The sequence below is a fragment of the Oncorhynchus clarkii genome, chromosome 20 (assembly GCF_045791955.1).
Source record: "Oncorhynchus clarkii lewisi isolate Uvic-CL-2024 chromosome 20, UVic_Ocla_1.0, whole genome shotgun sequence".
NCBI classification, from domain to species: domain Eukaryota; kingdom Metazoa; phylum Chordata; class Actinopteri; order Salmoniformes; family Salmonidae; genus Oncorhynchus; species Oncorhynchus clarkii.
The window spans coordinates 26,902,686-26,916,575 of NC_092166.1; the positions used below are offsets into that span (position 1 = coordinate 26,902,686).

Below are 13,890 nucleotides of genomic sequence, written 5' to 3' on the forward strand. Positions count from 1 at the left end.
GGGGAGCAATCTCAACTGTTGCTGTAAGCAATGGGCAACAAAGGAGTAATGCAAGTAGCGTTGCCAGGTTACTTTAGGGCAGGGACAGAATGGGACCCTGGAGGAAAATGGGGGAGGCTCATTGTTTTTCAATTTCAGTCAGGTGGAGGGTTTAGTGTTGTTTAAGTCTAGTCTAGTGGAGGGTCATGTAATTTGCAATTGATGAAATTTCTATTTTCCTCAGTGTTTTAGATTGAATTGGTTATTATGCTATATACAGTGCCTTGCGAAAGTATTCGGCCCCCTTGAACTTTGCGACCTTTTGCCACATTTCAGGCTTCAAACATAAAGATATAAAACTGTATTTTTTTGTGAAGAATCAACAACAAGTGGGACACAATCATGAAGTGGAACGACATTTATTGGATATTTTAAACTTTTTTAACAAATCAAAAACTGAAAAATTGGGCGTGCAAAATTATTCAGCCCCCTTAAGTTAATACTTTGTAGCGCCACCTTTTGCTGCGATTACAGCTGTAAGTCGCTTGGGGTATGTCTCTATCAGTTTTGCACATCGAGAGACTGACATTTTTTCCCATTCCTCCTTGCAAAACAGCTTGAGCTCAGTGAGGTTGGATGGAGAGCATTTGTGAACAGCAGTTTTCAGTTCTTTCCACAGATTCTTGATTGGATTCAGGTCTGGACTTTGACTTGGCCATGCTAACACCTGGATATGTTTATTTTTGAACCATTCCATTGTAGATTTTGCTTTATGTTTTGGATCATTGTCTTGTTGGAAGACAAATCTCCGTCCCAGTCTCAGGTCTTTTGCAGACTCCATCAGGTTTTCTTCCAGAATGGTCCTGTATTTGGCTCCATCCATCTTCCCATCAATTTTAACCATCTTCCCTGTCCCTGCTGAAGAAAAGCAGGCCCAAACCATGATGCTGCCACCACCATGTTTGACAGTGGGGATGGTGTGTTCAAGGTGATGAGCTGTGTTGCTTTTACGCCAAACATAACGTTTTGCATTGTTGCCAAAAAGTTCAATTTTGGTTTCATCTGACCAGAGCACCTTCTTCCACATGTTTGGTGTGTCTCCCAGGTGGCTTGTGGCAAACTTTAAACGACACTTTTTATGGATATCTTTAAGAAATGGCTTTCTTCTTGCCACTCTTCCATAAAGGCCAGATTTGTGCAATATACGACTGATTGTTGTCCTATGGACAGAGTCTCCCACCTCAGCTGTAGATCTCTGCAGTTCATCCAGAGTGATCATGGGCCTCTTGGCTGCATCTCTGATCAGTCTTCTCCTTGTATGAGCTGAAAGTTTAGAGGGACGGCCAGGTCTTGGTAGATTTGCAGTGGTCTGATACTCCTTCCATTTCAATATTATCGCTTGCACAGTGCTCCTTGGGATGTTTAAAGCTTGGGAAATCTTTTTGTATCCAAATCCGGCTTTAAACTTCTTCACAACAGTATCTCGGACCTGCCTGGTGTGTTCCTTGTTCTTCATGATGCTCTCTGCGCTTTTAACAGACCTCTGAGACCATCACAGTGCAGGTGCATTTATACGGAGACTTGATTACACACAGGTGGATTGTATTTATCATCATTAGTCATTTAGGTCAACATTGGATCATTCAGACATCCTCACTGAACTTCTGGAGATAGTTTGCTGCACTGAAAGTAAAGGGGCTGAATAATTTTGCACGCCTTATTTTTCAGTTTTTGATTTGTTAAAAAAGTTTGAAATATCCAATAAATGTCGTTCCACTTCATGATTGTGTCCCACTTGTTGTTGATTCTTCACAAAAAAATACAGTTTTATATCTTTATGTTTGAAGCCTGAAATGTGGCAAAAGGTCGCAAAGTTCAAGGGGGCCGAATACTTTCGCAAGGCACTGTATGTCAGTGAAGTAAAACCAGGAAGAGAGGGGCGTGGGTATGAGAGGTTATGGGTATAATGCCATAGCAAAAAGCATACGCCTGACCTTGTTAGCTTAAGATTTGGAATAAAATAAAATATATTTGATTATATAATGTGATCTATAACAGCACTTTGGTCCATGATGCTTTATGCTAGCAACCAACTGTTAAATACCTGGGAAAGACATGACTCTGAATGCATATATGTGGATATCTTCGTTAAGATTCTATGACAATCATTGGCTGAGCCACAACCTTCTACAGCCGAGGAGACAAAAAACGTGCTTTGCTTGTAAAGTAATCTTATTCTGTCGCTATCATGTGATTGAGCGATTCCCTTTCTTTAAAATATAAGATCTTTTAGCAGACCGTTTTTAAGGAAACACTTGTGACCATCTCCCGTTGGGTTATGCCACAGAACTGATTTGGCATTGGAGAAAGATGATAAGATGAATGCATAGGCCTATCTCTCTGTCCATTCTTAGCCTGTAATTTCGGTAATTTGTGTGGTATAAAAACATATTCTGCTAAGGTCTCTAGCCATGTAAAATGACGTAGAAATACATTCATTTTTCACAGACCCGCAAATACAATGATAGATTCATGCAATGCTTTTATTGTAAAGCAGATATTTCCACCACTACTCTTGTGCGTGGTGCATGGTGGTCTGAGAACCCACAACCTTCTGGCCCGCAGCCCTGTGAGCTATCAAAATTCCTGCAAATACTTACAGGGCGAAGAACAATGTCTAAAAGTGCATAGGCCTATCTAAGTTTCTGGTTTGTCCTAGAAGTGAGGGTAAACGGTAGGCATGTTCTCTGCTATTCACTGTATGTTTTAATTATTATTTCAGTAATAGGGGAGGGTTTGGTTGTAATATATTTTGCTGAAGGGAGGGCCATCCATTTTCATTTCAGAGAGGTCCGACTTTCTCCAGGTAACTCTTATTATTAATAACATACACTTCCGCAACAAAAAGAACAACGGCAATAGTTTTTCACAAAATAGCTTCAGATGAAGGAGACAACGCACAGGCGCAGAAGACAATACAGGTGAAACTCAAGCATTTCGCTGAACCCACGATAACATCTTCAAATCTGCGTACACAACCGTGAACTTTGATTTGACTTTGAGTGGTTTTTAATCACTGCATCTCAAAAGGCACTGAGAACGTAACGAAATATTTCCATGGAAATGTTGTGAAAAATATACAAGAACAAGTCGGTTTATCTCAGGGAATATTCTCTTCCTTGGAGTCTTATTACTTGTTTGGCTTCAAAGCCTGAGTCCAGAGCAGATATTCAATTGCAGTAACACTCCACTAGGTGTCATCATTGGCATATCAAACATTAGCCGTGACTCTAACCCTAACTTCAAGTCCACACCCCGGCTCAATTCTAACCATAACTTCACCCTGGCCTAACCTGTCGTTTTGGGTGATCCTATTGGTTTCTAATGAATACGTTTCTGATAGGTCCTCCTTGGTAGCCACACATTCATTCAATGTATGATGTATTTGACAAGAGCATCTTCCGCCCAGTTGTCTGAATGTGAAAATATAAGACCTCATTTTAACACGTTGGCAACTTGAACACTGGCAGCATTCCTCCTGGTCAGACTTTTTAGACGTTGTCTGTCAAAATAGAACTTCAGTTGCAGAATACCTCAGTCTTCAAGTATTTATGGACCTCAGCACAATGAAAAATGTAACCGTTATTTACTGTACCCCTAACGTAAGTCAAAACTCTTGGCAGTGAGCCTTTCTAGCCTTGCAATTCATATTCTACCAAGGACTTTGTTGTAAATGATATCAAGCAAATTGAACAGGTTGAATAAAGGTGTGATATTGTGCTGAACCAATGTGAAGATCTGATTAGGCTTATATGTTCAAACCTTGGTACTTTGATTTTCTTCATTAGCCAAAATATTGAGGCATTGAAAGAGCGCCCTAATGATGTCGTCATTGGTTGTGCGAGTCTGTAAGATGTTGGTCGTATACGTTTGTAGATGGAGAGTGCTCTACTTCTCCACACATTTAACTCTATACTCTAACAGCTGCCAAGTCTGGCCAGCCCTTAATCGGATTTACTAGCTCTCAGATCAAAACATGATAAAGAGGAATAAACAGATATTCCTTTTCTCTCTCTGAGTCTTTGAGGAAGTGTTTCCTGTCCCAGACAGACACACAGTCATGATGACCCAGGACACTCACAAGACTATAAACGTAGTAAGCTTCTTGGGGTATGGTAATACCATTCACCTTGCATTTTATAACCAGAAAACATCTCTTTCATCCAGTATCATCACTACAGCATGGAGAACTGAGTTACAGAATTTTGGTTACACCTACTCCAAGTCTGGAGTGTTCATTGTATCTCACCTGCTGAATACGATTAGCACTCCCATGAAAAAAAGCCTACAGATATTCATAGGACAGCACCATTTTATTTCACGACAAAGAATGTATTCTGAGGTAAATGTTACAAAACTCGGTTTTTGACAATACTGTATTGTTGTTTTATTGACATTGATACAGCATGAATTGGAAAACCAATGACTTCATTTAAAATACTCACATAATTGTTATGTTTCTAATATCACTTATGGTCTTCAAGACAATCGAAACAATGAAAATGCACTAGTAGTAGTTTTCAGGCTAAACAGCTATAATATATCTTGACGCGACGATAACTCATCTGCGCCTCTATCCTTCCATAACTATCGATAATTTAAAATGACTGGTGGATATAACATACAGACTGCTGTGCTGCTTCTACCCGGCATCCCTCAGTGGCGGACATCATGGTGCTGCTGGACATCCTGCTCCTCATCCTCCAGCTCGTCTTCTTCGTACTCGCCAATCTCGTCAGCGGTGGCGTCCTGGTACTGCTGGTACTCAGACACCAGGTCGTTCATGTTGCTCTCAGCTTCTGTAAACTCCATCTCGTCCATACCCTCTCCGGTGTACCAGTGAAGGAAGGCCTTACGGCGGAACATGGCGGTGAACTGCTCAGAGATCCTCCTGAACAGCTCCTGGATGGCCGTGCTGTTGCCGATGAAGGTGGCAGACATCTTGAGGCCGCGGGGCGGGATGTCGCAGACGGCCGTCTTCACGTTGTTGGGGATCCATTCTACGAAGTAGCTGCTGTTCTTGTTCTGCACACTCAGCATCTGCTCGTCCACCTCCTTCATGGACATGCGCCCGCGGAAGATGGCGGCCACGGTGAGGTAGCGGCCGTGGCGAGGGTCGCAGGCGGCCATCATGTTCTTTGCGTCAAACATCTGCTGTGTGAGCTCGGGCACGGAGAGGGCACGGTACTGCTGGCTCCCCCTGCTGGTTAGAGGGGCGAAGCCGGGCATGAAGAAATGCAGGCGGGGGAAGGGCACCATGTTAACAGCCAGCTTGCGGAGGTCAGCGTTAAGCTGACCAGGGAAGCGCAGGCAGGTGGTAACCCCGCTCATGGTGGCCGACACCAGGTGGTTGAGATCTCCGTAGGTGGGCGTGGTGAGTTTGAGGGTACGGAAGCAGATGTCGTAGAGAGCCTCGTTGTCGATGCTGAAGGTCTCATCTGTGTTCTCCACCAGCTGGTGGACTGACAGGGTGGCATTGTAGGGCTCCACCACAGTGTCTGACACCTTGGGTGAGGGCATGACGCTGAAGGTGTTCATGATGCGGTCCGGGTACTCCTCGCGGATCTTGCTGATGAGCAGGGTGCCCATGCCAGAGCCGGTGCCCCCTCCCAGGGAGTGGGTAAGCTGGAAGCCCTGGAGGCAGTCACAGTTCTCAGACTCCTTCCTGACTACGTCCAGGACAGAGTCGACCAGCTCGGCTCCCTCTGTGTAGTGGCCTTTAGCCCAGTTGTTACCAGCTCCACTCTGACCTGAAAGACCCATGGTGAACCTGTGTTAGAGACATCGCACCTTTGTGTGCTAATACACATCTACAGTTGAAGTCAGAAGTTTACTTACACCTTAGCCAAATACATTTTTTAAAAACTCCACAATTCCACAATTCCTGACATTTAATCCTATAAAAAATTCCCCATCTTAGGTCAGTTAGTTTATTTTTAGAATGTGAAATGTCAGAATAATAGTAGAGAGAATGATTTATTTCAGCTTTTATTTCTTTCATCACATTCCAAGTTGGTCAAAAGTTTACATACACTCAATTAGTATTCTGTAGCATTGCCTTTAAATTGCTTAACTTTGGTCAAACGTTTTGGGTAGCCTTCCACAAGCTTCCCATAATAAGTTGGGTACATTTTAGCCCATTCCTCCTGACAGAACTGGTGTAACTGAGTCAGGTTTGTAGGCCTCCTTGCTCACACACTTTTTCAGTTCTGCCCACAAATTTTCTATAGAATTGAGGTTAGGGCTTTGTGATGGCCACTCCAATACCTTGACTTTGTTGTCCTTAAGCCATTTTGCCACAACTTTGGAAGTATTCTTGGGGTATATTGTCCATTTGGAAGACCCATTTGCAACCAAGCTTTAACTTCCTTACTGATGTCTTGAGATGTTGCTTCAATATATCCACATGGCATCATGAGAAAGGAAAACTATCTATTTTGTGAAGCGCATCAGTCCCTCCTGCAGCAAAGCACACACACACACAACATGATGCTGCCACCCCCGTGCTTCACGGTTGGGATGGTGTTCTTCGGCTTGCAAGCATCCCCCCCCCTTTTCCTCCAAACATAACAATGGTCATTATGGACAAACAGTTCTACTTTGGTTTCATCAGACCAGAGGACATTTCTCCAAACAGTACAATATTTTTCCCATGTGCAGTTGCAAACCGTAGTCTGGCTTTTTTATGGCGGTTTTGTAGCAGTGGCTTCTTCCTTGCTGAGCGGCCTTTCAGGTTATGTCGATATAGGACTAATTTTACTGTGGATAAAGATACTTTTGTACCCGTTTCCTCCAGCATCTTCACAAGGTCCTTTGCTGTTGTTCTGGGATTGATTTGCACTTCTCGCACCAAAGTACGTTCATCTCTAGGAGACAGAACGAGTCTCCTTCCTGAGCAGTATGACGGCTGCGTGGTCCCATGGTGTTTATACTTGTGTACTATTGTTTGTACAGATGAACGTGGTACCTTCAGGCATTTGGAAATTGCTCCCAAGGATGAACCAGACTTGTGGAGGTCTACAATTTTTTTTCTGAGGTCTTGGCTGATTTCTTTGGATTTTCCCATGATGTCAAGCAAAGAGGCACTGAGTTTGAAGGTAGGTCTTGAAATACATCCACAGGTACACCTCCAATTGAATCAAATGATGTCAATTAGCCTATCAGAAGCTTCTAAAGCTATGACATCATTTTCTGGAATTTTCCAAGCTGTGTAAAGGCACGGTCAACTTGATGTAGGTAAACTTCTGACCCACTGGAATTGTGATACAGTGAATTATAAGTGAAATAATCTGTCTGTAAACAATTATTGGAAAAATGACTTATGTCAATCACAAAATAGATGTCCTAACCGACTTGCCAAAACTATAGTTTGTTAACAATTTGTGGAGTGGTTGAAAAACAAGTTTTAATGACTCCAACCTAAGTGTATGTAATCTTCCGACTTCAACTGTAGCAATACACATCAGTTAGCATGAAAAGTCAGTTAACCAGTTAACAAGCAAATGCACCGAGCATATTATTTATCAGTTTCCATTGAGAGAGACAATTCCAGTTTGTTAAGAGTGGACAATTACAGTGGATAATAACAGCTTAATTGAGCATGATCAAGAGTACCATTACCATGATCTAAAATATTATAGTGTAGAAGTCTGCATATACAATAGGATGTGGTGTAACGGTTTTCTTGATGCGAAGGAGAGTCGGACCAAAATGCGGCGTGTAGATTGCGATCCATGTTTATTAAACAAACGTAAAACACGAATCAAAATACAAACACTACAAAATAATAAACGTAATGAAAACCGAAACAGCCTAAACTGGTGCAAACTAACACTAAGGACACTAAGGACAATCACCCACGACAAACTCAAAGAATATGGCTGCCTAAATATGGTTCCCAATCAGAGACAACGATAAACACCTGCCTCTGATTGAGAACCACTTCAGACAGCCATAGACTTAACTAGAACACCCCACTAGCTACAATCCCCATACATACACACCACATACAAAAACCCATGCCACACCCTGGCCTGACCAAATAAATAAAGATAAACACAAAATACTTTGACCAGGGTGTGACAGAACCCCCCCCCTAAGGTGCGGACTCCCGAACGCACCTCAAAACAATAGGGAGGGTCCGGGTGGGCGTCTGTCCATGGTGGCGGCTCCGGCGCGGGACGTGGACCCCACTCAATCAATGTCTTAGCCCCTTCTCCTCGCGTCCCTGGATAGTCCACCCTCGCCGCCGACCATGGCCTAGTAGTCCTCACCCAGAACCCCACTGGACTGAGGAGCAGATCGGGACTGAGGGGCAGCTCGGGACTGAGGCAGCTCGGGACTAAGGGGAAGCTCAGGAGTGAGAGGAAGCTCAGGAGTGAGAGGAAGCTCAGGAGTGAGAGGAAGCTCAGGCAGGTTGATGAATCTACCAGATCCAGGCTGGCTGGTGGTTTCGGCAGATCCTGGCTGACTGGCAGATCTTGGCTGACTGGCAGATCCTGGCTGACTGGCAGATCCTGGCTGACTGGCAGATCTGGAAGAGTCTGGTCGACTGGCAGATCTGGAAGAGTCTGGTCGACTGGCAGATCTGGAAGAGTCTGGTCGACTGGCAGATCTGGAAGAGTCTGGTCGACTGGCAGATCTGGAAGAGTCTGGTCGACTGGCAGATCTGGAAGAGTCTGGTCGACTGGCAGATCTGGAAGAGTCTGGTCGACTGGCAGATCTGGAAGAGTCTGGTCGACTGGCAGATCTGGAAGAGTCTGGTCGACTGGCAGATCTGGAAGAGTCTGGTCGACTGGCAGATCTGGAAGAGTCTGGTCGACTGGCAGATCTGGAAGAGTCTGGTCGACTGGCAGATCTGGAAGAGTCTGGTCGACTGGCAGATCTGGAAGAGTCTGGTCGACTGGCAGATCTGGAAGAGTCTGGTCGACTGGCAGATCTGGGAGAGTCTGGTCGACTGGCAGCTCTGGCTGCTCCATGCTGACTGGCTGCTCCATGATGACTGGCAGCTCTGGCTGCTCCATGTTGACTGGCTGCTCCATGCTGACTGGCAGCTCTGGCTTCTCCATGCTGACTGGCTGCTCCATGCTGACTGGCAGCTCTGGCTGCTCCATGCTGACTGGCTGCTCTGGCTGCTCCATGCTGACTGGCTGCTCCATGCTGACTGGCTGCTCCATGCTGACTGGCGGCCCTGGCTGCTCCATGCTGACTGGCGGCCCTGGCTGCTCCATGCTGACTGGCGGCCCTGGCTGCTCCATGCTAACTGGCAGCTCTGGCGGCTCCTTGCAGACTGGCAGCTCTGGCGGCTCCTTGCAGACTGGCAGCTCTGGCGGCTCCTTGCAGACTGGCAGCTTTGGCGGCATCCTGCAGACAGGCAGCTCTGGCCGCTCCTTGCAGACTGGCAGCTCCTTGCAGACTGGCAGCTCTATGCAGACTGGCAGCTCCTTGCAGACTGACAGCTCCTTGCTAACTGGCAGCTCTATGCTAACTGGCAGCTCTATGCTAACTGGCAGCTCTATGCTAACTGGCAGCTCTATGCTAACTGGCAGCTCTATGCTAACTGGCAGCTCTATGCTAACTGACAGCTCTATGCTAACTGGCAGTTCTGAACAGGCGGGAGACTCCGGCAGCGCTGTAGAGAAGGAAGGCTCTAACAGCGCTAAACAGGCGGGAGACTCCGACAGCGCTGGAGAGGAGGAGGGCTCCGACAGCGCTGGACAGGCGAGGCGCACTGTAGGCCTGATGCGTGGTGCTGGCACTGGTGGTACTGGGCCGAGGACACGCACAGGAAGCCTGGTGCGGGGAGCTGCTACCGGAGGGCTGGGGTGTGGAGGTGGCACAGGATGGGTTAGACCGTGAAGGCGTACTGGAGATCTTGAGAGCGGTGCTGGCACAGGACGTGCAAGGCTAGGGAGGTGCACAGGAGGCCTGGTACGTGAGACTGGCACCATCTTCACCAGCCGACTAACACGCACCTCAGGACGAGTATGGAGCGCTGACCCAGGTGCCATCAAATCCCCGACACGCTCCGTCGGGCGAATTCCATGTTTAAAACACCAACACAGCAACTCCCTCATTTCTCTCTCCTCCAATTTCCCCATTAACTCCTTCACAGTCTCTGTTTCGCTCACCTCCAACACCGGCTCTGGTCTCCTCCTTGGCTCCTCACGATAAACAGGGAGAGTTGGCTCAGGTCTGGCTCCTGACTCTGCCACACTCTCCCTGAGCCCCCCCCCAAGAAATTTTTGGGGCTGACTATGGGGCCTCCGTCCGCGCCGCCTTGCTTGCTTCGCAAACTCCATTCTCCTATATCCTTCCGCGCACTGCTCCATCGAATCCCAGGCTGGCTCCGGCACTCTCCCTGGGTCGACCGCCCACCTGTCTATCTCCTCCCAAGAAGTATAGTCCATACTGTACTCCACTTTGGGCTGTTCTTGCCTGTTGACACGCTGCTTGGTCCCTTTGTGGTGGGTGATTCTGTAACGGTTTTCTTGATGCGAAGGAGAGTCGGACCAAAATGCGGCGTGTAGATTGCGATCCATGTTTATTAAACAAACGTAAAACACGAATCAAAATACAAACACTACAAAATAATAAACGTAATGAAAACCGAAACAGCCTAAACTGGTGCAAACTAACACTAAGGACACTAAGGACAATCACCCACGACAAACTCAAAGAATATGGCTGCCTAAATATGGTTCCCAATCAGAGACAACGATAAACACCTGCCTCTGATTGAGAACCACTTCAGACAGCCATAGACTTAACTAGAACACCCCACTAGCTACAATCCCCATACATACACACCACATACAAAAACCCATGCCACACCCTGGCCTGACCAAATAAATAAAGATAAACACAAAATACTTTGACCAGGGTGTGACATGTGGAATGTAGCCTATCCTATCCTTTATGCCGTAGAATTGACAAGGTGTCGTGGGTGGATTTGATTTAACGCTATATCCCCATCTTGATGGGCACTGCAACAGTAGCAGTCTATGCCCTGTTTTCTGCTGCACCATGCTAGCTGTCTGTGCCTGACACAACCGCTCGCCGACCATTGCATTCCCTTCCTGGTACATTGCTGAGCTGTTGCAGAAAAGTTGCACACTGAACACACCGTCTATCTATGTCAAAGTTAAACTAAGCTTGGTTTCAGAGGAGATGACAGTGGATGCTGACACAGACGTGACATGCTGTGGGTTGAGGATGGAAGTGCTGACAGGACATGACGATGACCCATTGGGCAAGACAGCACAGACAGATCTGGGACCAGGCTGGGCAAGATAGCATAAAACAATCTGGAACCCGGTTGGATAACCACTACTCACCAAAGACAAAGTTGTCTGGTCTGAAGAGCTGGCCGAAGGGCCCTGAGCGGACCGAGTCCATGGTGCCTGGCTCCAGATCCACCAGGATGGCCCGGGGGACAAACTTGTTACCTGTGGGGGAGGAGAGGCAGGGACATCAGGTTTAGGGAGGGAAGGAGGATGGGCTCTCCCTCTCGCTTTCACTCACTCACTCACTCACTCACTCAGCCTCCCTTGCAGACTGCAGCACAGAAAAACTGCTAGCTCCAGTCCAAGGAGGCTGAGCTAAGCTGAATTCATTCAGACCAAGATGGCATCTCCCAGTAGACATGACACATTTTCTCTCTTATCGTCATATCATCTTATCATGCTGCTATGCGCATTTCTCTATGAGTAGATATTCAATCAGAGCCACGTTAACAAGAGGTCAATAGTTGTTAGCATTGCACGCACAGGAAATAGGATCGGTGCTAACTACAGGACATGTAGGCTACTATAGGCCCCAGAATCTGCAGTCTGGCTGGTTTGCCATAGGAGACTGACTGTTCCGTATGAGAGAGAGACAGAGACAAAGGTTGGGATTCTGCATGGCCATGACCTTCAAATGCCTGGGCAATAAAAATACAAAATCAGACCAATGCAGACAGAAGGCAAGCGTTAGGGTTGGGTTGGTTTTACAGAGACTGCACTCACTGCAGATATATACATGCCACCCCTCCGCGACGGGCTCTTAAGAGACGGAGAGAGAGCCAGAGAGAGAAAGAGAGGGAGAGAGAGATGATGCTGCAGAGAACGAGGTGATACAGGGAGAGAAAGAGAGAGACCGGGAGGGAAAGAGATTGACAGGTCCCTGCTGCTGTCCTCATTTCCCCTGCCCTGCCACAGGGCCCACTGCACCCAGACAGATATTATGGTCTCAATGTCACATTCTCAATTTAAAATTTGGCCTACAGTGCATGAGTTTGCAAGTCAAAAAAGGTCTGCAATTTTCATCACCAGGGAATATAGTTTTTATTCTGAGTTTATTTAGGGCAAGGCCAAAGCACACAGTGTACAAAACATTAGGAACACCTTCCTAATATTGAGGTGCACCCCCTTTGCCTTAAGAACGGACACAATTTGTTAGGGCATGGACTTTACAAGGTGTCAAAAACGTTCCACAGGGATTGCTGGCCCATGTTGACTCTAATGCTTCCCATAGTTGTGTCAAGTTGGCTGGATGTCCTTTGAGTGGTGGACCATTCTTGATACACACATAGGAAACTGTTGAGCGTGAAAACCCAGCAGCGCTGCCGTTTTTGACACACTCAAATCAGTGCGCCTGGCACCTACTACCAAAAAGCACTTAAATATTCAAAGGCACTTAAATATGTTGTCTTGCTCATTCACCCTTTGAAAGGCACACACACACACACAATCAATGTCTCAACTGTCTCAAGACTTAAAAATCCTTCTTTAACCTGTCTCCTCCTGTTCATCTACACCGATTGACATGGATTTAACAAGTGACTTAAATAAGGGATCACAGCTTTCACCTTGTCAGTCATGGAACGAGCTGGTGCTTGTAATGTTTTGTACACTCAGTTTATGGTTGATTATTTTCTTAGACCTGTTGTTTAGATGCATGCAGAGATTACTTAAAGACCAATCTAGATAGTAAATTGAGATGTATTTACCTGATGCTTCATTGTAGTACACGTTAATCCTCTCCAGCTGCAGGTCACTGTCACCTTGGTAACTGCCGGTGGGGTCGATGCCATGTTCGTCACTTATCACCTCCCAGAACTAAAAATGGGACAGAGAATAGGTCATGCAAACGTGATGCTTTATAGTCTGACCTAAGAGATCTGGCTATAACCTGATCAAGACATGGAAAAGTACTGGACGGCCGTTGTGCGTAGTCTATTGCTATGGCGCAGCTCCTTTTGGCGACAGCATGACGCGCCAGCCCCGCAGGTGCGCGACACCACTGCAGACCCTTTGGCTCCTAGCCCAAGTCCAAAAGCAACACACCCATAATCAACCTAATGGCATCTTATAGTTGCCAATAAATGAAACACTAATTTCCACAAGACATTCCTCCAAAAACATGACCCCAAAATACTGCATGGCTGATTTTGTTCTCTTGGAAAATGTAGTGCGATTCATGTTGGGACAAAATTGTAAACATCTAACAAAAAAAAACGATTGCTCTATAATAACCTCTGCGTCTAGACAAATATACACATAACACCTACCTTCGCACCAATCTGGTTTCCGCATTGCCCGGCCTGGATATGAACAATCTCCCTCATGATGATGCCTTTTGGGTGCACGCAGATAGCAGCCTTTTGTCTCAACTAACAACAGTGCCCTCAACCTGGTTGCGACCACTGTGTTTCTCGCCTCTCAGCAGTTGTTACATTCTTATGGCGATCGGTAAACCAAGGGAGACTCATCATGTTGATGCTGATTGGGTGACGTCACACCTGTGCTGCATCCCAAATGTGTGCACCAGCCTATCAGCGGGCACCGGTTTGATGCAGTGGACGGGATG

General features: G+C 46.3%; 1 protein-coding gene across 1 annotated transcript; it reads right to left on the minus strand.

Moving 5' to 3' along the window:
- Positions 1 to 4,333: 4,333 nt before the first annotated feature.
- LOC139376139 (tubulin beta-2A chain-like) lies at positions 4,334 to 13,751 on the minus strand. The gene is made up of 4 exons (XM_071118379.1): positions 13,592 to 13,751; positions 13,031 to 13,139; positions 11,376 to 11,486; positions 4,334 to 5,789 (listed from the first exon to the last, which is right to left on the minus strand). Exons 1-4 carry the CDS (start codon positions 13,646 to 13,648, stop codon positions 4,696 to 4,698), a joined length of 1,371 nt encoding a protein of 456 aa, XP_070974480.1. The 5' UTR covers positions 13,649 to 13,751; the 3' UTR covers positions 4,334 to 4,695.
- Positions 13,752 to 13,890: the final 139 nt, after the last annotated feature.

Coding starts and splice junctions, on each gene's coding strand:
- LOC139376139 (XM_071118379.1), bottom strand. CDS start 13,648: ATGAGGGAGATTGTTCATATCCAGGCCGGGCAATGCGGAAACCAGATT. Junction 13,140..13,591: donor GAAACCAGATTGGTGCGAAG/GTAGGTGTTATG, acceptor TCCCATTTTTAG/TTCTGGGAGGTGATAAGTGA. Junction 5,790..11,375: donor ACCAGACAACTTTGTCTTTG/GTGAGTAGTGGT, acceptor TGGGTCTTTCAG/GTCAGAGTGGAGCTGGTAAC.